Source organism: Mobula hypostoma, chromosome 3 (genome assembly GCF_963921235.1).
Source record: "Mobula hypostoma chromosome 3, sMobHyp1.1, whole genome shotgun sequence".
NCBI lineage: Eukaryota > Metazoa > Chordata > Chondrichthyes > Myliobatiformes > Myliobatidae > Mobula > Mobula hypostoma.
In genome coordinates, this window is record NC_086099.1 from 55,687,343 (window position 1) to 55,709,225 (window position 21,883).

A 21,883-nucleotide genomic window follows, 5' to 3' on the forward strand; every position below is an offset into this window, starting at 1 on the left:
GCATGAGGGCCTTGGTTCATCTGAGCTTCTTTTCTTCCAAATGTGTACTTCCTAATCTTATGAATATCTATAAACAACATACTGTTATAATTTAAGTGAGCTTGGTAGCAAAGTGCAAAAAAATAAATTCCATGACGTTTGCTAGAACCAAATTGTAGAAGAGGAGAATAACAGATAGCTACAAAACCAGAAAGTCTGCAGATGCTGGAAATCCAAAGCAACACACACAAATGCTGGAGGAACTCAGCAGGTCAGGCAGCATCTATGAAAAAGAATAAATAGTCAACATTTCGGGCCGAGACTTTTCTTTAGGACTACAAGAGGTAGCTACTGTTCTATTGTACATTTAGTTTAAACACCTGCACAGAAGTATCTTCCACCATGCATGTGAGAATGCAAACTTCTCTGGTAAGTTTTAAGAAATGTAAAATTGTATTTAAAAAGTAAAAATTGTTTAATAAAACAAAATAAAGTGCATTATTTTAAATTTTAAAATTCATCTGGAAGTCCCCAACAGCTGGCTGCTGAATGAGTGTTGGGGGACTGCTATTTTCAGATAATGCAATATCACCTTGTCAGCATGCTACCACAAAAATTAAGCACAACACCTCTCACCAAAGAGAGTATTTTTGAAAAATGATATTTGCCAATTCTTGATAATAAGACATATGGTTGCATTTTTCCTGATTATCCTTGCTTGGATCTACACAAATACTTAAACATAGTGGGCAAATGAAGCTCCCTTTACTTTGGCTTGAAACGATTTCCTGTGAAGCATATAAAATTTTGTCCCCAGGCTTTTCTTTAGAATCATGATTCTTCCAATGCATTTCAGGAATCTGACAAGAGCATTAAGCACTTATGTGAAATATGATACTAAATGGTGCCAAGGAATTAGTCAAAAGTCATGTGGAGATTCTTGCACTTTCATTATATTTCTGATCAATTTCTGCATCATCCTCTACAGCAACTCTAAGCTAATAAATAAATGTATACATTAGAGAGACAAAATGAATGCAAACACAAGATTCCCTTCTAAACAACAGTTACACATTTTCACAATTATAAGTGTCAAAATTAATGGGTAACATTTTTTACAATGTCTTGTGGAACCTAATATAGAATACTTCCTTTTCAGATGACATTTATCTTCATGCCCACCGCCCAGATTTTTTGTGGCTCCGTTGGTTACTTTATTAAAAAGCTGGAAAAGATAACAGTTCATAAATCACATAATACTTTAAAGGACACTGGGCTAACTGTCCATTATAAAAGAAACATTTCAAGAGTTAGCACTTATTATAACATGCGTCGAATTGAATTATCAATCTAAAATCTATTACATTACTCAAAAAAAATGTTCCAAAGTCAACTCTGACTGCAGTCTGTAGGTTTGCAATAATTCTGGAAGTGGAACAACCTTTTTGTTTTTATAACTACCCCATCACCCAGCAGCCAGGATGTGCTCTCTTGTTGCTGCTGCCATCAGAGAAGGTACAGGAGCCTCAGAGTTCGCATCACCAGGTTCAGGAACAGCTACCACCCCACAGCTAACTGGCTTTTGAACTAAAGGGATTCAGCTTCACTTATCCCATCATTGAAGTATTCCCACAACCAATGGACTCACTTACAAGGACTTTTCATCTCATATTCTCAAACTCATGTATTTATTATTTTTTTCCGCTTTTGTTATCTTCACAGTTTGTTGTCTTCTATATTCTGGTTGAACACCTAAGTTGGGTGACCTTTCATTGACTCTGTTATCATTATAATTCTATAGATTTATTAAGTACGCGCACAAGAAAATGAACCTCAGGGTTGCATATAGTGACATATATGTACTTTGATACTAAATTTACTGTGAACTTTGAACTTTATCTGCTAATTTACTCAGGACAGCATCATGTAAATAGCAGAAGGCAAAGCAGTTGTGAACAATTTAGATATTGTAACTTGTTCTCCAGAAGTTTCAGCCTAAAAGATCTAGGGTAAATCTCCAGAGCATTACTGAGGAAATGTTGCGTTTCCACAAGTTCATCTTTGGTGAAAGTTTTAAACCAAAGTTCCTTCTGGTCTCTCAGGTAAACATAAACAACTCCATGTCACTACACCGATTAAGGGAAGAGGGCTATGTGCGCTTCTGTTTATTGCTTAACTAACATCACTTAAAAAGATAGATTGTGTAGTCATTATCTCGCTACTGATTTTATAATTTTACTCTGAGCACATTGACAAGGATGAGAAAATTTAAACACTATTACTTTTGATGTAAAGTGCTGACATGGAGAAGAACACAATGTTATCTTGCTCAAGCTGAGTGACAACTTTCATTTAAAACCTGTGCACCTAGATGTTACAGTCTGGTCCCAATACTGTTTTTTTCATTGTTTCTCTCCACTCCGCATTCCTGATGACAATCATCTTCACAAGTGCAATTCATTGTGAACAATGGTGTTCTTTTGTTTTGTTGTTTAAAATGGCAATCAATCAATTAATGTAGAAGCTGTAATTCTTCTACCTCTTTGAAAGATTGCAAAGGCAATTTTACTTCTCTTTGGCTCATATACACTTCATACTGGTTGACAATTTTCACCCCACCCATATTCACAGTTGAATGCTGTAGGCTGGGGAGATGGGAAAACAAACTCCACAATGAGAATTCTTGAACATAAGAGGTACTGCGGATACTGGAACTCTAGTGGAATACACACAACGTGCTGGAGTAGCTCAGCAGGTCAGGCAGCATCTATGTCCTGATGAAGGGTCTTGGGCCAAAATGTTGACCGTTTATTCCCATCCATAGATGCTGCCCAACCTGCTGAGTTCCTCCAGCACATTGTGTACATTGCAGTGAGAATTCTTGTTCTCCTAAAAGTAGTCTGACATCTTCCATTTGACAAACTTACTGAAGTTCTTTGAGGATATAATGAGCGCAGTGGATAGGGGAAAACAGATGGATGCTATTTGCTTGGATCTCCAGAAGGTGTTTGATAAGGTGCCACATAAAAAACTTATCCATAAGATAAAGATGCATAGAGTTGGGGTGATGTATTAGCATGGATAGAGGATTGGTTAACTAATAAAAAGCAGAGAGTTGGGCTACTTTGTTGGTACTCTGGTTGGCAATCGTTGGTGAGCACTTGGCCCGCAACTATTCACGATATACATTAACAATCTGGAAGAGGGAACCAAGCGAAGTGTATCTAAATTTGCTGTTGATATTAAATTGAGTGGAAAAGCAAATTGTGCAGAAGATACAGAGAGATATAGATAGGTTAAGTGAGTGGGCAAGGGTCTGGCAGAAGGAGTACAATGTTGGTAAATGTGAAGTCATCCACTTTGGAAGGAAAAATAAAAGAGTAGATTATTATTTAAATGGTAAATAATTGCAGTATACTGCTATGCTGAGAGACTTGGAAGTGCTTGTGCATGAATCACAAAAGGTTGGTTTGCAGGTGCAGCAGGCTATCAAGAAGGCAAATGGAATGTTGGCTTTCATTGCTAGAGGGACTGAATTTAAGAACAGGGAGGTTATGCTGTAACTGTGCAGGGTACTGGTGAAGGTACACCTGGAGTACTGCATGCAATTCTAGTCTCCTTCCTTGAAGAAGGATATACTGGCTTTGGAGGTGGTGCAGAGGAGGTTCACCAGGTTGATTCCAGAGATGAGGGGTTAGACTATGAGGAGAGATTGAGTCGCCTGGAACTGTACTTGCTGGAATTCAGAAGAATAAGAGGAGATCTTATAGAAACACATAGAATTATGAAAGGGATAGATAAGATAGAGGCAGGAAAGCTGTTTCCAGGGGTAGGTGAGACTAGGTCTAAGCGATATAGTCTCAAGATTCGATGGAGTAGATTTAGGACAGAGATGAGGAGGAAATGCTTTTCCCAGAGAGTGGTGGATTTGTGGAATTCTATGCCTAATGAAGCAGTGGAGGTTACCTCAGTAAATGTATTTAAGACAAGGTTGGATTTTGCATCATAGGGGAATTAAGGGTTATGGGGAAAAGGCAGGCAGGTAGAGATGAGTCCATGGCCAGATCAGCCATGATCTTATTGAACGGTTGAGCAGGCTCGACAGGCCAGATGGCCTACTTCTGCTCCTATTTCTTATGTTCTTATATTTATGGATGGTTTAAGATTTCCATTTACAGTATACCAAAAACTTCAAGTAAGGGTTACAAGTTAACTCTTCTTCATAATCTACAGACTTCTCAGAGAACATTTTGCAAGTTATACAACAGGGAAATTATGAGCCGGATTTTCTTGAGTTATGTGAGCTACAAAGTAAATTTCCCTCTCCTAACCCAATTAATGAACATTATATGTTATCTACGTGATAAATCAAGGGCATGCATTATTTCAGTTACCGTAAATTCCGGTGTATAAGCCGAGAATTTGGCCATAAATTTTGGTCCTAAAATTAGCGGGTTGACATATACAGATGGTGCCAACTTTGGAAAAATGAATACACGGAAGACAGGCTGTATTTATTGGCTGTTTTTGAGTCAAGTACAAAAGAAAATACAAACGCTTATGAAATCTACACAGAAGAAAAGATCTACAAAACACATTCTGTTTCTCAACTTACTTGTACACACTGTTGTCGTCAAATGCTCAGAGCTTGAAACTCTCACACTCTTCATTACCTGACTCTCCGAAAATCACATCCCATTCTTCGCCAGTCACCATATCACCGAAGGATTGTCAATTTCTGGATTGTCATTTGCAGCTTTACTGGCTGCCAAATCTCCATCGTCTTCTTCCCAAAGCAAATGATCTTCAGTGCCATCCAAAGCATTGCTGATGCTGCACTTCTTGAAGGCCTTCAGAATGCACGCGGCCTTCATTTCCTCCCACGATTGCACTATCCACTTGCAAACCATAGCTAGGGATGCTGCCCTCATATTTCTTGCTGGTGTGAATGACTGATTTCCAGACATCATCCATTCGTTCCACTGTTGACGCATGAATTCTTTGAATGGTTTGTTTAAACTCACATCTAGTGGCCGGAGCACGGATGTCAAACCACCAGGGATGACTGCAATGCCCATATTTTCAGCTTTCAATGCTGCTTTTGTCTCACCTGACAAGTGCGCTTTGAACATGTCCCAGACAAGTAGCAACTTTTCCTTCCTGAAACCTTCGGGACGTCGATACCACACCTCTTTAACCCGCTTTGTCCATCCAGCCGCGTACTTGAATGTAAACAACAACACCCTGCGGGAATTTTTCTTTCTTTGGGAATGTTTTCCTCTTAAAAATCACCATCGGTGGTAGTTTGGTCCCACCAGCCATACACATTAACACGACAGTAAAATGTTGCTTCTCTTGTCCAGTTGTTTTGACAAGGACTGTTTTCTCTCCCTTCTGATTGACAGTGCGGTTGCCAGCAACATCAAAGAACATTGGTGTCTCGTCCATGTTACCAATCAGTGAGAGCAGGTAAGAATGTGCCTTTCGATGCTTGATTACAAACAATTGGAAGGCCGTAATCTTATTCTCAAGGTCACTTGGCAACTTCTGAGCAATCTTTGTTTTTTGTCTGAACACAAGATCACGTCTATTCATAAATCAGGTGCACCAACTTTGCGTAGCTTTGAAATTTTTGCTGACCTCACGGTGTTTTTCAGCTCATTTCAACGCTTGAACTTGAATCATTTCTCTGGTAACAATGTATCCAGACGATTGCTGGTGATTCACCCACTCTAAAACTTTTTCTTCCAGTTCTGGCCACTGGCCTGTTTTCCCATAGTTTGCACATTTCGTCTTTGGCATTTCCCTCAGCGTGTCCTCTGCCTTTCTCCACTCTCTCACTTGTTTCTTGTTTACACTAAACTTCTTAGCAGCTACAGAATCATTCGTTCCTTTAGTAAAATCAACAACCTTCAGCTTGAAGCCAGCACCATATCGCATTCGTTTTAATCTTTTGTACATGGTGGTCACAAACTCAATACTGAGTACACGTACTGATCCCGCCACCCCATGTAATGTTTTAATGAGATTATGATGGGCGCTAAATGGTTTCACGGGGGTTACATTTCAGATGATTCTTTACCATTGGGAACCTAATCCAAAACTTCCTTCCCTGATTTATTTATTAAGAATTCACTTATAACACTCTATAATGAGTAGACCAATTTTCTTAGCAGGCACTGGTTCACAAAATTTCCAGATTCTAGATCTGGCAAAGCTGAGTACCGGCATGTGAGATCTTGTGATCTTTTCTGGTTAAATCAAAAACCTCTACAAAAGGGGTCGGCTTATACAAAGGTAACATGAAAAAGTCACTTTTTTAACCTTGAAAATGGGGGGTCGGCTTATACTCCGGAATCTACGGCAATTAGAAGTTTTTAAAAAATGTTAAGAAATTTTAAAAAACATGTTGTTTTAAACAATGTTTGAAATCACTTTTTAAATTCAGGTCAATCACTCTTAAGCAGCTTTTGTACAGGGGAAGTTGAAACATGATGAGCTTCTCCGTCTTCCTCCTATGATTTTTTTCTTTATTTAAATAACAGTTTGCAATTAGTGTATGAGGAATAATACCAGTTGACATCCTAATAATTTCTAGAACACTTAATTTGTTGAAGTGCAGAACCAATCCTCATAGAGCGATCAGAAGTGGAGACAGTGAGCAATTTCACGTTCTAGGGTGTCAAGATTTCTGAGGATCTAACTTGGTCCCAAAATATTGATGCAGCTATAAAGAAGGCAAGACAGCGGCTATATTTCATTAGGAGTTCGAAGTGGTTTGCCTTGTCTACAGATGTACCCTGGAGAGGATTCTGACTGGCGGAAACACTGTCTGGTATCGGGGCGGCTACCACACAGAACCAAAAGAAGCTACAGGAAGTTGTAAAATTAGTCAGCTCCATCTTGGGTACTGGATTCCATAGTACCCAAGTCATTTTCAAGAAGTGATGCCTGAGAAACGTGATGTCTATTATTATGGACCCCATCACACAGGGCATCCCTTCTTCTTATTGTTACTGTCAGGAAGGAAGTACAAAAACGGAAGGCACACACTCAGTGATTCAGGTATAGCTTCCACACCGTCCCATACGATTCCTAAATGGAGATTGAACCCATTAACACTACCTCACTTTTAACATATATTATTTCTGTTTTTTCACTATTTTTAGTCTGTTCAATATACATATATGTACTTACCGTAATTTATTTATTTAGTTATTTATTCATTCATTTCTTTCTATATTACCATGTATTGCATTGTACTGCTGCTGCTAAGTTAGAAATTTCATGACACATGCTGGTGATACTAAGCCTGATTCTGATAGCTGGAAGAAAATCAACACAATTGTAAGGTTTTAAATCTGTAGTGTAAATAGCATCATATGATTAATATCATTAAATTAAATGAATGGAACAGTGAATAACCTGTACCATTTTAAAGTCCCCCCGACATTTAAATAAATACTTACTTTGACATAAAGCCATTTGAGTGCCTAGTTAGCAGCTGTGGTTGCTGTGTTGCTCACGCATATTATTTGGTAGCTTTTGGTAAGCACTCACAGCAGTAACTTAATTGAAAATTGCCTCTTGCATCCTTTCAGAAAGTTATATAAAAGCAAAACATTGCACATGCATTTGAATTTACTGCCTCAGAATCTCTTTATTTTTCCACTTGATACATTTAGATGAACCCAAGGTAGATCAGATGGCTTAGAACATAGACATAGAACATAGAATAGTACAGCACATTACAGGCCCTTCGGCGCACAATGTTGTGCCGACCCTCAGACCCTGCCTCCCATATAAGCCCTCACCTTAAATTCCTCCATATACCTGTCTAGTAGTCTCTTAAACTTCACTAGTGTATCTGCCTCCACCACTGACTCAGGCAGTGCATTCCACACACCAACCACTCTCTCAGTAAAAAACCTTCCTCTAATATCCCCCTTGAACTTCCCACCCCTTACCTTAAAGCCATGTCCTCTTGTATTGAGCAGTGGTGCCCTGGGGAAAAGGCGCTGGCTATCCACTCTATCTATTCCTCTCATTATCTTGTACACCTCTATCATGTCTCCTCTCATCCTCCTTCTCTCCAAAGAGTAGAGCCCGAGCTCCCTTAATCTCTGATCATAATGCATACTCTCTAAACCAGGCAGCATCCTGGTAAATCTCCTCTGTACCTTTTCCAATGCTTCCACATCCTTTCTATAGTGAGACGACCAGAACTGGACACAGTACTCCCAGTGTGGCCTAACCAGAGTTTTATAGAGCTGCATCATTACATCACGACTCTTAAACGCTAACCCTCGATTAATAAAAGCTAACACCCCATAAGCTTTCTTAACTACCCTATCCACCTGTGAGGCAACTTTCAGGGATCTGTGGACATGTACCCCGAGATCCCTCTGCTCCTCCACACTACCAAGTATCCTGCCATTTACTTTGTACTCTGCCTTGGAGTTTGTCCTTCCAAAGTGTACCACCTCACACTTCTCCGGGTTGGACTCCATCTGCCACTTCTCAGCCCACTTCTGCATCCTATCAATGTCTCTCTGCAAAATCTTTGACAATCCTTTACACTATCTACAACACCACCAAACTTTATGTCGTCTGCAAAATTGCCAACCCAACCTTCTACCCCCACATCCAGGTTGTTGATAAAAATCACAAAAAGTAGAGGTCCCAGAACAGATCCTTGTGGGACACCACTAGTCACAATCCTCCAATCTGAATGTACTCCCTCCACCACCACCCTTTGCCCTCTGCAGGCAAGCCAATTCTGAATCCACCTGGCCAAACTTCCCTGGATCCCATGCCTTCTGACTTTCTGAATAAGCCTACCGTGTGGAACCTTGACAAATGCCTTATTAAAATCCATATAGATCACATCCACTGCACTACCCTCATCTATATGCCTGGTCACCTCCTCAAAGAACTCTATCAGGCTTGTTAGACACGATCTGCCCTTCAAAAAGCCATGCTGACTGTCCCTGATCAGACCATGATTCTCTAAATGCCCATAGATCCTATCTCTAAGAATCTTTTCCAACAGCTTTCCCACCACAGACGTAAGGCTCACTGGTCTATAATTACCCAGACTATCCCTACTACCTTTTTCGAACAAGGGGACAACATTCGCCTCCCTCCAATCCTCCGGAACCATTCCCGTGGACAACGAGGACGTAAAGATCCTAGCCAGAGGCTCAGCAATCTCTTCTCTTGCCTCGTGGAGCAGCCTGGGGAATATTCCATCAGGCCCCGGGGACTTATCCGTCCTAATGTATTTTAATAATTCCAACACCTCGTCTCCCTTAATATCAACATGCTCCAGAACATCAACCTCACTCATATTGTCCTCACCATCATCAAGTTCCCTCTCATTGGTGAATACCGAAGAGAAGTATTCATTGAGGACCTCGCTCACTTCCACAGCCTCCAGGCACATCTTCCCACCTTTATCTCGAATCGGTCCTATCTTCACTCCTGTCATCCTTTTTTCATACACATAATTGACGAATGCCTTGGCGTTTTCCTTTACCCTACTTGCCAAGGCCTTCTCATGCCTCCTTCTTGCTCTTCTCAGCCCCTCCTTAAGCTCCTTTCTTGCTTCCCTATATTCCTCAATAGACCCATCTGATCCTTGCTTCCTAAACCTCATGCATGCTGCCTTCTTCCACCTGACTAGATTTCCACCTCACTTGTCACCCATGATTCCTTCACCATACTATTCTTTATCTTCCTCACCGGGACAAATTTATCCCTAACATCCTGCAAGAGATCTCTAAACATCGACCATATGTCCGTAGTACATTCCCCTGCAAAAACATCATCCCAATTCACATCTGCAAGTTCTAGCCTTATAGCCTCATAATTTGCCCTTCCCCAATTAAAAATTTTCCTGTCCTCTCTGATTCTGTCCTTTTCCATGATAATGCTAAAGGCCAGGGAGCAGTGGTCACTGTCCCCCAGATGCTCACCCACTGAGAGATCTGTGACCTGACCCGGTTCATTACCTGGTACTAGATCTAATATGGCATTCCCCCGAGTTGGCCTGTCCACATACTGTGACAGGAATCCATCCTGGACACACTTAACAAACTCTGCCCCATCTAAACCCTTGGAACTAACCAGGTGCCAATCAATATTAGGGAAGTTAAAGTCACCAACGATAACAACCCTGTTATTTTTGCACCTTTCCAAAATCTGCCTCCCAGTCTGCTCCTCTGTATCTCTGCTGCTACCAGGGGGCCTATAGAATACCCCCAATAGAGTAACTGCTCCCTTCCTGTTCCTGACTTCCACCCGTACTGACTCAAAAGAGGATCCAGCTACATTACCCATCCTTTCTGTAGCTGTAATAATATCCCTGACCAGTAATGCCACCCCTCCTCCCCTTTTTCCACCCTCTCTATCCCTTTTAAAACACTAAAATCCAGGAATGTTGAGAATCCATTCCTGCCCTGTTGCCAGCCAAGTCTCTATAATGGCCACTACATCATAATTCCATGTATGTATCCAAGCTCTCAGTTCATCACCTTTGTTCCTGATGCTTCTTGCATTGAGGTACACACATTTCAGCCCTTCTACCTTACTGTCTTTACACCGTTTATTCTGCTTCTCTTTCCTCAAAGCCTCTCTGTATGTTAGATCTGGCTTTACTCCATGCACTTCTTTCACTGCTCTATCGCTCTGGGTCCCATCCCCCTCGCAAATTAGTTTAAACCCTCCCGAACCATGCCAGCAAACCTACCTGCAAGGATATTGCTCCCCATTGAGTTCAGGTGCAACCTATCCAATCTGTACAGGTCCCACCTTCCCCAGAAGAGATCCCAATGGTCCAAAAATCTAAAACCCTGCTCCCTGCACCAACTCCTCAGCCACACATTCAACTGCCATTTCCTCCAGTTCTTACCATCACTGTCACGTAGCACTGGCAGCAATCCTGAGAACGCCACCTTTGAGGAACACACATAAAAGTTGCTGGTGAACGCAGCAGGCCAGGCAGCATCTCTAGGAAGAAGTGCAGTCGACGTTTCAGGCCGAGACTCTTCGTCAGGTCTAACTGAAGGAAGAGTGAGTAAGAGATTTGAAAGTTGGAGGGGGAGGGGGATATCCAAAATGATAGGAGAAGACAGGAGGGGGAGGGATGGAGCCAAGAGCTGGACAGGTGATAGGCAAAAGGGGTACGAGAGGATCATGGGACAGGAGGTCCGGGAAGAAAGACAAGTGGGGGGGGGGACCCAGAGGATGGGCAAGGGGTATATTCAGAGGGACAGAGGGAGAAAAAGGAGAGTGAGAGAAAGAATGTGTGTATAAAAATAAGTAACAGATGGGGTACGAGGGGAGGTGGGGTATTAGCGGAAGTTAGAGAAGTCGATGTTCATGCCATCAGGTTGGAGGCTACCCAGACGGAATATAAGATGTTGTTCCTCCAACCTGAGTGTGGCTTCGTCTTTACAGTAGAGGAGGCCGTGGATAGACATGTCAGAATGGGAATGGGATGTGGAATTAAAATGTGTGGCCACTGGGAGATCCTGCTTTCTCTGGCGGACAGAGCGTAGGTGTTCAGCAAAGTGGTCTCCCAGTCTGCGTCGGGTCTCGCCAATATATAAAAGGCCACATCGGGAGCACCGGACCCAGTATATCACCCCAGCCGACTCACAGGTGAAGTGCTGCCTCACTTGGAAGGACTGTTTGGGGCCCTGAATGGTGGTAAGGGAGGAAGTGTAAGGGCATGTGTAGCACTTGTTCCGGTTACACGGATAAGTGCCAGGAGGGAGATCAGTGGGGAGGGATGGGGGGAACAAATGGACAAGGGAGTCGCGTAAGGAGCGATCCCTGCGGAATGCAGGAATGCAGAGCGAGGGGGGGAGGGAAAGATGTACTTAGTGGTGGGATCCCGTTGGAGGTGGCAGAAGTTACGGAGAATAATATGTTGGACCCGGAGGCTGGTGGGGTGGTAGGTGAGGACCAGGGGAACCCTATTCCTAGTGGGCTGGCGGGAGGATGGAGTGAGAGCAGATGTATGTGAAATGGGGGAGATGCGTTTAAGAGCAGAGTTGATAGTGGAGGAAGGGAAGCCCCTTTCTTTAAAAAAAGAGGACATCTCCCTCGTCCTGGAATGAAAAGCCTCATCCTGAGAGCAGATGCGGCGGAGATGGAGGAATTGCGAGAAGGGGATGGCGTTTTTGCAAGAGACAGGTTGAGAAGAGGAATAGTCCAGATAGCTGTGAGAGTCAGTGGGCTTATAGTAGACATCAGTGTATAAGCTGTCTCCAGAGACAGAGACAGAAAGATCTAGAAAGGGGAGTGAGGTGTCGGAAATGGACCAGGTAAACTTGAGGGCAGGGTGAAAGTTGGAAACAAAGTTAATAAAGTCAACGAGCTCTGCATGCGTGCAGGAAGTAGCGCCAATGCAGTCGTCGATGTAGCGAAGGAAAAGTGAGGGACAGATACCAGAATAGGCACGGAACATAGATTGTTCCACAAACCTAACAAAAAGGCAGGCATAGCTAGGACCCATACGGGTGCCCATAGCTACACCTTTAGTTTGGAGCAAGTGGGAGGAGCCAAAGGAGAAATTATTAAGAGTAAGGACTAATTCCACTAGACGGAGCAGAGTGGTGGTAGAGGGGACTGATTAGGTCTGGAATCCAAAAAGAAGCGTAGAGCTTCGAGACCTTCCTGATGGGGGATGGAAGTATATAGGGACTGGACATCAATTCTGGTATCAGTCCCCCACTTTTCCTTCGCTAAATCGACGACTGTATTGGCGCTACTTCCTGCACGCATGCAGAGCTCGTTGACTTTATTAACTTTGCTTCCAACTTTCACCCTGCCCTCAAGTTTACCTGGTCCATTTCCGACACCTCCCTCCCCTTTCTAGATCTTTCTATCTCTGTTTCTGGAGACAGCTTATCCACTGATGTCTACTATAAGCCCACTGACTCTCACAGCTATCTGGACTATTCCTCTTCTCACCGTCTCTTGCAAAAACGCCATCCTCTTCTCGCAATTCCTCCGTCTCCGCCGCATCTGCTCTCAGGATGAGGCTTTTCATTCTAGGACGAGGGAGATGTCTTCCTTTTTCAAGAAAGGGGCTTCCCTTCCTCCACTATCAACTCTGCTCTTAAACGCATCTCCCCCCATTTCACGTACATCTGCTCTCACTTATCCTCCCGCCACCCCACTAGGAATAGGGTTCCCCTGGTCCTCATTTACCACCCCACCAGCCTCCAGGTCCAACATATTATTCTCCGTAACTTCTGCCACCTCCAACGGGATCCCACCACTATGTACATCTTTCCCTCCCCACCTCTCTCTGCATTCTGCAGGGATCGCTCCCTACGAAACTCCCTTGTCCATTCGTCCCCCCCATCCCTCCCCACTGATCTCCCTCCTGGCACTTATCCGTGTAAGCGGAACAAGTGCTACACATGCCCTTACACTTCCTCGCTTACCACCATTCAGGGCCCCAAAAAGTCCTTCCAGGTGAGGCAACACTTGACCTGTGAGTCGGCTGGGGTGATATACTGCGTCCGGTGCTCCCGATGTGGCCTTTTATATATTGGCGAGACCTGACGCAGACTGGGAGACCGCTTTGCTAAACACCTATGCTCTGTCCGCCAGAGAAAGCAGGATCTCCCAGTGGCCGCACATTTTAATTCCACATCCCATTCCCATTCTGACATGTCTATCCACGGCCTCCTCTACTGTAAAGATGAAGCCACACTCAGGTTGGAGGAACAACACCTTATATTCTGTCTGGGTAGCCTCCAAACTGATGGCATGAACATCGACTTCTCTAACTTCCGCTAATGCCCCACTTCCCCCTCGTACCCCATCTGTTACTTATTTATATACACACATTCTTTCTCTCACTCTCCTTTTTCTCACTCTGTCCCTCTGAATATACCCCTTGCCCATCCTCTGGGTGCCCCCCCCGCCTTTCTTCCCGGACCTCCTGTCCCATGATCCTCTCGTATCCCTTTTGCCAATCCTCTGTCCAGCTCTTGGCTCCATCCCTCCCCCTCCCGTCTTCTCCTATCATTTTGGATCTCCCCCTCCCCCTCCAACTTTCAAATCCCTTACTCACTCTTCCTTCAGTTAGTCCTGACGAAAGGTCTCGGCCTGAAACGTCGACTGCACCTCTTCCTAGAGATGCTGCCTGGCCTGCTGCGTTCACCAGCAACTTTTATGTGTGTTGCTTGAATTTCCAGCATCTGCAGAATTCCTGTTGTTGTCCACCTTTGAGGTCCTGTTCTTCAGCCTTCTGCCTAGTTCCCGAAACTCACACTTCATGACCTCATCCCTCTTCCTGCCTATGTCATTGGTCCCAACATGTATCATGACTTCTGGTTGCTTTCCCTCTCGTACCAGGATGTCGTGCACCCGGTCAGAGACATCCCGGACCCTGGCACCCAGGAGGCAACAAACCATGCGGGTGTCCTTCTCACATCCACAAAATCCCCTGTCTGCTCCCCAGGGTATACAGTCTCCAACTATAGAGTCCTGACTATAGACTTAGCAACTGCTCAAAGAAAGAGTCAGGAAGCAATGTGAGCCACAATTATTATATAAAACATAAAGGTGCTTTATATTTTTCTCATTTGTTTACAAAACACTCATCAGGTGCTATTTTTATTCCGTTCCCTCCACTGTGCCGAGGCTGAAGCAGACAGCCCTTAACACAGAAACAGGGATCATGGCCTTCACATTTCCCTTTCAATATTGCAACACACAAACTTCAGACTGCCAATTCACTTACACGTTTTTCCCTACAGTCAGTATTAAGCTAGTCATTCTTGGCTATTGATTCAATGGCAAAACTAATTAACGTTAGCCCCCACTACTTAAAACCAGTCTGCACCACTTATGGCGACAACAGCACTCGGCGTGGATTCCAGGTGCCATTCTATCTTCAGATATTTTTACCAATTTTTAAAAATATGAATGTTGTTAAAAAGGCAAGAAGTCATCACAGGTCACTTGCCATCTTTAAGAAGCTAGTGTTGCTAAAAGTTAACTTTTGGAAATTTGTATAGAAAGCATATACAAAATGAAAACCAGAGACATCTACTGGAACAACCTGTTATCCTTTTATAGGTTCTTTATTAGTCAGGACTTCAAAAATAGGAGGAAGAAGGCAGGAGAATGGAGTTGAGAAGGACAATAAATCAGCCATGATGGAATGGTGCACACTTGATTGGCCAAATGCCTAATTATGCTCCTATGTCTTAATTCCATCATTACTTTACAACTACAACACAATTCAGGATTACTGAATCACTGATAAAAGAACAAGAAGTTGAAGATTTATAAATAATGTGATTTAACTCTTCCAGCAATCGATTCATACATTGCAATTTGCATAATTTCAAGGTTAGCTTTGTGTTTCAAGAATTAGCTGGTAAAACTTTATGTCAAAATACATTAAGTATATAAAGAAACACATTATAGTCAGAGAAAAGTTCAGTATAAATTAAGTGATCAAATTGCCTGATTTTTAAATGGGAGAATAAGGAAGAGCAATTTACAGACAGTGGTGATATTTCATTTATCCTACTGTATGGAAAGGTAAGTGATAGAGATCACATTCCTATTTTACACTGTGTCACATTCTGGTTTCTATGGAATCAAAAATCATGTACAGAGCAAACCTATATTTTCCATAGTCCAATTTGTATTTAAAAGTGAAGGTTCATCTTTCATAATGGAGTCTCTTTGACCTGTCATTTGTTACCCGAGATAGATGAAAATTGGACACAGTTCATTAAGTTTGTACCACTGTCCCTAACTGGTTTACATCTAACTTGGGGTCCCTGGCTGATCCTTTTTATGCAAACAGCAGAGGGGAAAAAATTGTCTGACAGTGCTTTCCCATAATTCATTTCTTGCCCGCAAAAATAATTTATTACCAGCTCCAAGAATAAAAATCATATGTAACACTTCAAATTTCAAATGTATTTTCAGACAACTGAGATGAAGAGAAATGACAGCTTTGATAACAAGCAAGAATAATGTGTGCTATTCTCATTTATCAATACCTATACCCATTTGATGTTTCAAAGACAATAGAATGAGATGAGGAAGTATGATCGTGAACCTACGTACCTATAAGGATATCCATGATACTTGGACCGGAATATTGACAGCAGCAAACTGAAGAAAAAAACCACCAAGCCTAATCCCACCAGACAGATTACTGTAAAAAAAATCAGAATACAATTAATAAACACAACTTAGTACAAGTTCAAATAGACTCATTCAAGTGCTACTTCATGGTCAGACAATTAGTAACGTGGGTAACATTACTCCATTTATAAGCAACTGTGGCATTTAATGTAATGTAGATATAAACTAATATACTGTATGTTTTTACAATGAATTAAGATAATGACGATGCCACTTATAACTTCCAATGATGCCATATTTTCCTGTGTGGAACTTCGTTGACATTAGGACCATAGAACCATAGAACCATAGAAACTACAGCACAGAAACAGGCCCTTTGGCCCTTCTTGTCTGCGCCGAACCATTTTCTGCCTAGTCCCACTGACCTGCACACGGACCATATCCCTCCATACACCTCCCATCCATGTATCTGTCCAATTTATTCTTAAATGTTAAAAAAGAACCCACATTTACCACCTCGTCTGGCAGCTCATTCCATACTCCCACCACTCTCTGTGTGAAGAAGCCCCCCCTAATGTTCCCTTTAAACTTTTCCCCCCTCACCTTTAACCCATGTCCTCTGGTTTTTTTCTCCCCTTGCCTCAGTGGAAAAAGCCTGCTTGCATTCACTCTATCTATACCCATCATAATTTTATATACCTCTATCAAATCTCCCCTCATTCTTCTACGCTCCAGGGAATAAAGTCCCAACCTATTCAACCTTTCTCTGTAACTGAGTTTCTCAAGTCCCGGCACCATCCTTGTAAACCTTCTCTGCACTCTTTCAACCTTATTTATTTCCTTCCTGTAATTTGGTGACCAAAACTGAACACAATACTCCAGATTCGGCCTCACCAATGCCTTATACACCTCATCATAACATTCCAGCTCTTATACTCAATACTTTGATTAATAAAGGCCAATGTACCAAAAGCTCTCTTTACGACCCTATCTACCTGTGACGCCACTTTTAGGGAATTTTGTATCCGTATTCCCAGATCCCTCTGTTCCACTGCACTCCTCAGTGCCTTACCATTAACCCTGTATGTTCTACGTTGGTTTGTCCTTCCAACGTGCAATACCTCACACTTGTCAGTATTAAACTCCATCTGCCATTTTTCAGCCCATTTATCCAGCTGGTCCAAGTCCCTCTGCAGGCTCTGAAAACCTTCCTCACTGTCTACTGCACCTCCAATCTTTGTATCATCAGCAAACTTGCTGATCCAATTTACCACATTATCATCCAGATCATTGATATAGATGACAAATAACAATGGACCCAGCACTGATCCCTGTGGCACACACTAGTCACAGGCCTCCACTCAGAGAAGCAATTCTCTACCACCACTCTCTGGCTTCTTCCATCGAGCAGAATTACAGAAAATTCTAACATAAATTAAGAAAATCCACATTGATTGCTCCGGTGAAAAATGAGAAGGTCTTGGTTCATATTGGCACCAATAACTTAGGTAGGAAAGCAGAGGAGGTTCCAAATAGAGAACGAAGGCATTTAGGTTGAAAGCAGGAAAACAGGACCTCTTGGGTAGTAATCTCTCAGGATTGCTGCCTGTGCCACGCACCACTGAGGGTAAGACTAGGATGATTTGTCAGATGAATGCATGGCTGAGGAACTGGTGCAAGGAGATGAGCTTCATATTTCTGGATCATTGGGATCTCTTCTGGAGAAGGTATGACCTGTACAAAAGGGATAGGTTACACCTGAACACAAGGGGAACCAATATCCTTGCAGACAGGTTTGCTCGAGCTGTTGGGGAGGGTTTAAACTAATTTGGCAGGGGTATGGGGACCAGAGAGATAGGGCTGGATATGGGGCAGTTGATAAACAAATAGATGCAGTGTGCAGTGAGACTGCCAGAAAGGACAGGCAGATGACAGAGCAAAATTATAGTCAGTGGGATGAGTTGCATTGTAACATTGGGACAAAATCGGAAAGGGTGATAAATATAGGAGTGAAAGCGATACACAGTGACTATAAAAAGTATTCACCCCCTATAAGTTTTTATGTTTTATTGTTTTGTAACATTGAATCACAGTGGATTTAATTTGGCTTTTTTGACACTGATCAACAGAAAAAGACTCGTTTGTGTCAAAGTGAAAACAGATTTCTACAAAGTGATCTAAATTAGTTACAGATATAAAACACAAAATAATTGATTGCATAAGTATTCACCCCCTCCCCCCCTTTAACATGACACACTGAATCATCACTGGTGCAGCCAATTGGTTTCAGAAGTCAAATAATTAAATAAATGGAGATCTGTTTTTGGAGATCTGTGTGCAGTCAAGGTGCTTCAACTGATTGTATAAAAAATACACCTGTATCTGGAAGGTCCACCTACTGGCTGGACTTGAAAAGGGCTGTTCACTCACGATCCCCATGCAATCTGACAGAGCTTGAGCAGTTTTGTAAAGCAGATTGGGAGAAAATTGCAGTGGCCAGATGTGCAAAGCTGATAGAGATCTATCCATACAGACTAAATTGCTGCCTAGGGTTCATCTACTAAATACTGACTTGAAGGGGGTGAATATTTATACAATCAATTATTTTGTGTTTTATATTTGTAATTAACTTAGATCACTTTGTAGAGATCTGTTTTAACTTGACATGAAAGAGTCTTTTATTGTTGATCAGTGTCAAAAGAGCCAAATTAAATCCATGTGATTCAATGTTGTAAAACAATACAAGATGAAAACTTCCAAAAGGGTGAATGCTTTTTATAGGCACTGTATTTGAAGTCACTCAGTAGACGGAATAAGGTAGATGATCTGGTCATGCAGTTACAGAATGGTACGTATGACATGGGCATTACTGAGTCATGGCTGATAGAAAATTATAGTTAGGAGCTAAACATTCAAGGGTACAAATACTATTGAATGAATAGATAGGTAGGCAGAGAGGGTGGAGTGGCTCTGTTGTCAATAAGACCAAGGAAAAGATTGTAGACTTCAGGAGAGGGAAACCATAGGTCCATCCTCCAGTAATCATCGGAGGATCAGAGGTGGAAAGGATCAGTAACTTTAAATTCCTTGGTGTCACTATCTCAGAGGACTCATCATGTAAATATTATTGTGAAGAAAGCACATCAATGCCTCTACTTCCTCAGAAATCTGTAGATATGTGGTGGAAAGTGTGCTGACTGGCTGCATTATGCCCTGGTATGGGAACACCAATGCTTTTGAGCAGAAAACTCTACAAAAGTTAGGGGATTCAGTCCAGCACGTCTTGGGTAAAATCTTCCCAACCATTGAGTAAATCTACATGGAACGTTGCTGTAGAAAAGCAGCATCCATCATCAAAGATCCTCACCAGCCAGGCCATGCTTTTTTCTCATTACTGCCATCAGGTAGAAGGCACAGGTGCCTTAGGACTTGCAGCATCTAGTTCGAACAGTTACTACCTTTTAATGATTGGGTTCTTGAACAGAAGGGAATAGTTATACTCATTTAAAGACTCATTCAAGTACTCTGTTATATTGTTATTTCATGCTCGTTATTTATTGCTATTTATTTATATCTTCATATGCATAGTTTGCTTACAGTTTACAGTTCCTGATTGCATTGTTTACAATTTACAGCTTATAGTAACTGTTCTATAGATTTGTCAAGTATGCCTGCAGAAGAAAATCTGTGACAAAAAATGATGCCATGTGTGTACTCTGATAATAAATTTTACATTGAATTTTGAACTTTGAAGTTTTAGGATGCTCACGAGATGGCGTTTTGGAGCAGCTCATAGCTGAGCCCACTAAGGTATCAGCTATTCTGGATCGGCTGTTGTGCAATGAAGCGGAATTGATTAGAGATCTTAAGGTAAAAGAACCCTGAGGGGCATAATGAACAAAATATGATTGAATTCATCCTGAAATTTGACAAGGAGAAGCTAAGGTCAGATGCATCAGTATTACAATAGAGTAAAGGGAATTAAAGAAGATGAGAGAGGAGGTGGGCAGAACTGATTGGAAAAGAACACTGGCAGGGATGATGGTAGAGCAGTAATAGCTGGAATTTCTGGAAGCAATTTGGATGGCATAGGATATATACATCCCAAAGAGGAAGATATATTCTAAAGGCAAGATAACATAACTGTGGCTAACAAGAGAAGTCAAAGGCAACATAAAAGCCAAAGAGAGAACATATAATAGAGCAAAAATTAGTGGAAATTTAGAGAATTGGGAAGACACCAGACATTAGAATACTACAGCACAGTACAGCCTTTTGGCCCTCGATGTTGTGCTGACCCATATATTCCTTAAAAAAAAGTACTAAACCCACACTACCCTGTAACCCTCTATTTTTCTTTCATCCATGTGCCTATCCAAGAGGTTCTTAAATATCCCCTAATGTTTTAGCTTCCACCACCATCCCTGGCAAGTCATTCCAGGCACCCACAACCCTCTGTGTAAAACACTTACCCCTGATGTCTCCCCTAAACTTCCCTCCTTTAACTTTGTACATATGCCCTCTGGTGTTTGCTATTCATGTCCTGGGAAACAGGTACTGGCTATCCACCCTATCTATGCCTCTCATAATCTTGTAGACCTCGATCAAGTCCCCTCTCATCCTTCTATGCTCCAAAGAGAAAAGTCCCAGTTCTGTTAACCTTGCCTCATAAGACTTGTTTTCCAATCCAGGCAACAACCTGGTAAATCTCCTCTGCGCCCTCTCTATAGCTTCCACATCCTTCCTATAATGAGGTGACCAGAACTGAACACAATACTCTAAGTGTGGTCTCACCAGGGATTTGTAGAGTTGCAACATAACCTCTCTACTTTTGAACTCAATCCCCCTATTAATGAAGTCTAGCATCCCATAGGTCTTCTTAACTATCCTATCAACCTGTGCAGCGACCTTGAGGGATGTATGAATTTGAACCCCAAGGTCCCTCTGTTTATCCACACTCTTAAGTAACCGTTAACCCTGTACTCAGCCTTCTGGTTTGTCCTTCCAAGATGCATCACCTCACACTTATCCGGATTGAACGCCATCTGCCACTTTTCTGCCCAACTCTGCATCCTGTCTATATCCTCTTGTAACCTTCGACAACCTACAGCTCCATCCACAACTCCTCCAATCTTCGTGTCATCCGCAAACTTACTCACCCATCCTTCCACCTCTTCATCCAGGTCATTTATAAAAATCACAAAGAGCAAGGGTCCCAGGACAGATCCTTGTGGCACTCCACTAGTCACCGACCTCCAGGCAGAATACTTTCCTTCCACTACTACCCTCTGCTTTCTTCTTGTAAGACAATCTTTTATCCAAACAGCCAAGGTTCCACGGATCTCATGCCTCATGACCTTGTCAAATGCCTTGCTAAAATCCATATAGACCACATCTACCACCCTACCCTCATCAATTTCTTTTGTTACCTCTTCAAAAAACTCAATTATGCTCGTGAGGCATGACCTTCCGTTCACAAAGCCATGTTGACTATCCTTGAGTAGACTGTACTTCTTCAAATGCTCGTAGATCCTATCTTTAAGAATACTTTCCAATAGTTAGCAGACCACCAACGTAAGACTAACCGGTCTATAGTTCCCAGGTTTCTCCCTATTACCTTTTTTAGACAGGGAACTACATTTGCCATTCTCCAATCCTCTGGCACCTCCCCTGCAGCCAAAGAGGATTCAAAGATCATAATGACTGCTCCAGCGATCTCTTCCCACAGCAACCTGGGGTATATCACGTCCGGCCTTGTGGACTTAACAAT

General features: G+C 42.3%; 1 protein-coding gene across 2 annotated transcripts in view; it reads right to left on the bottom strand.

Annotated features, from left to right (window-relative positions):
• Positions 1-462: 462 nt before the first annotated feature.
• tusc3 (tumor suppressor candidate 3) overlaps positions 463-21,883 on the bottom strand; it is a 384,687-nt gene continuing 363,266 nt past the window's right edge. The window contains exons 9-10 of one of the 2 annotated variants that reach the window (XM_063042117.1): positions 16,093-16,183; positions 463-1,204 (exon numbers count right to left, since the gene is read on the bottom strand). In XM_063042117.1, coding sequence (XP_062898187.1) covers positions 1,189-1,204; positions 16,093-16,183 — 107 coding nt within the window. In that variant the 3' untranslated portion in view covers positions 463-1,188. The remainder of the gene's footprint in view (positions 1,205-16,092; positions 16,184-21,883) is intronic. The other variant, XM_063042116.1, reaches the window with a different exon arrangement.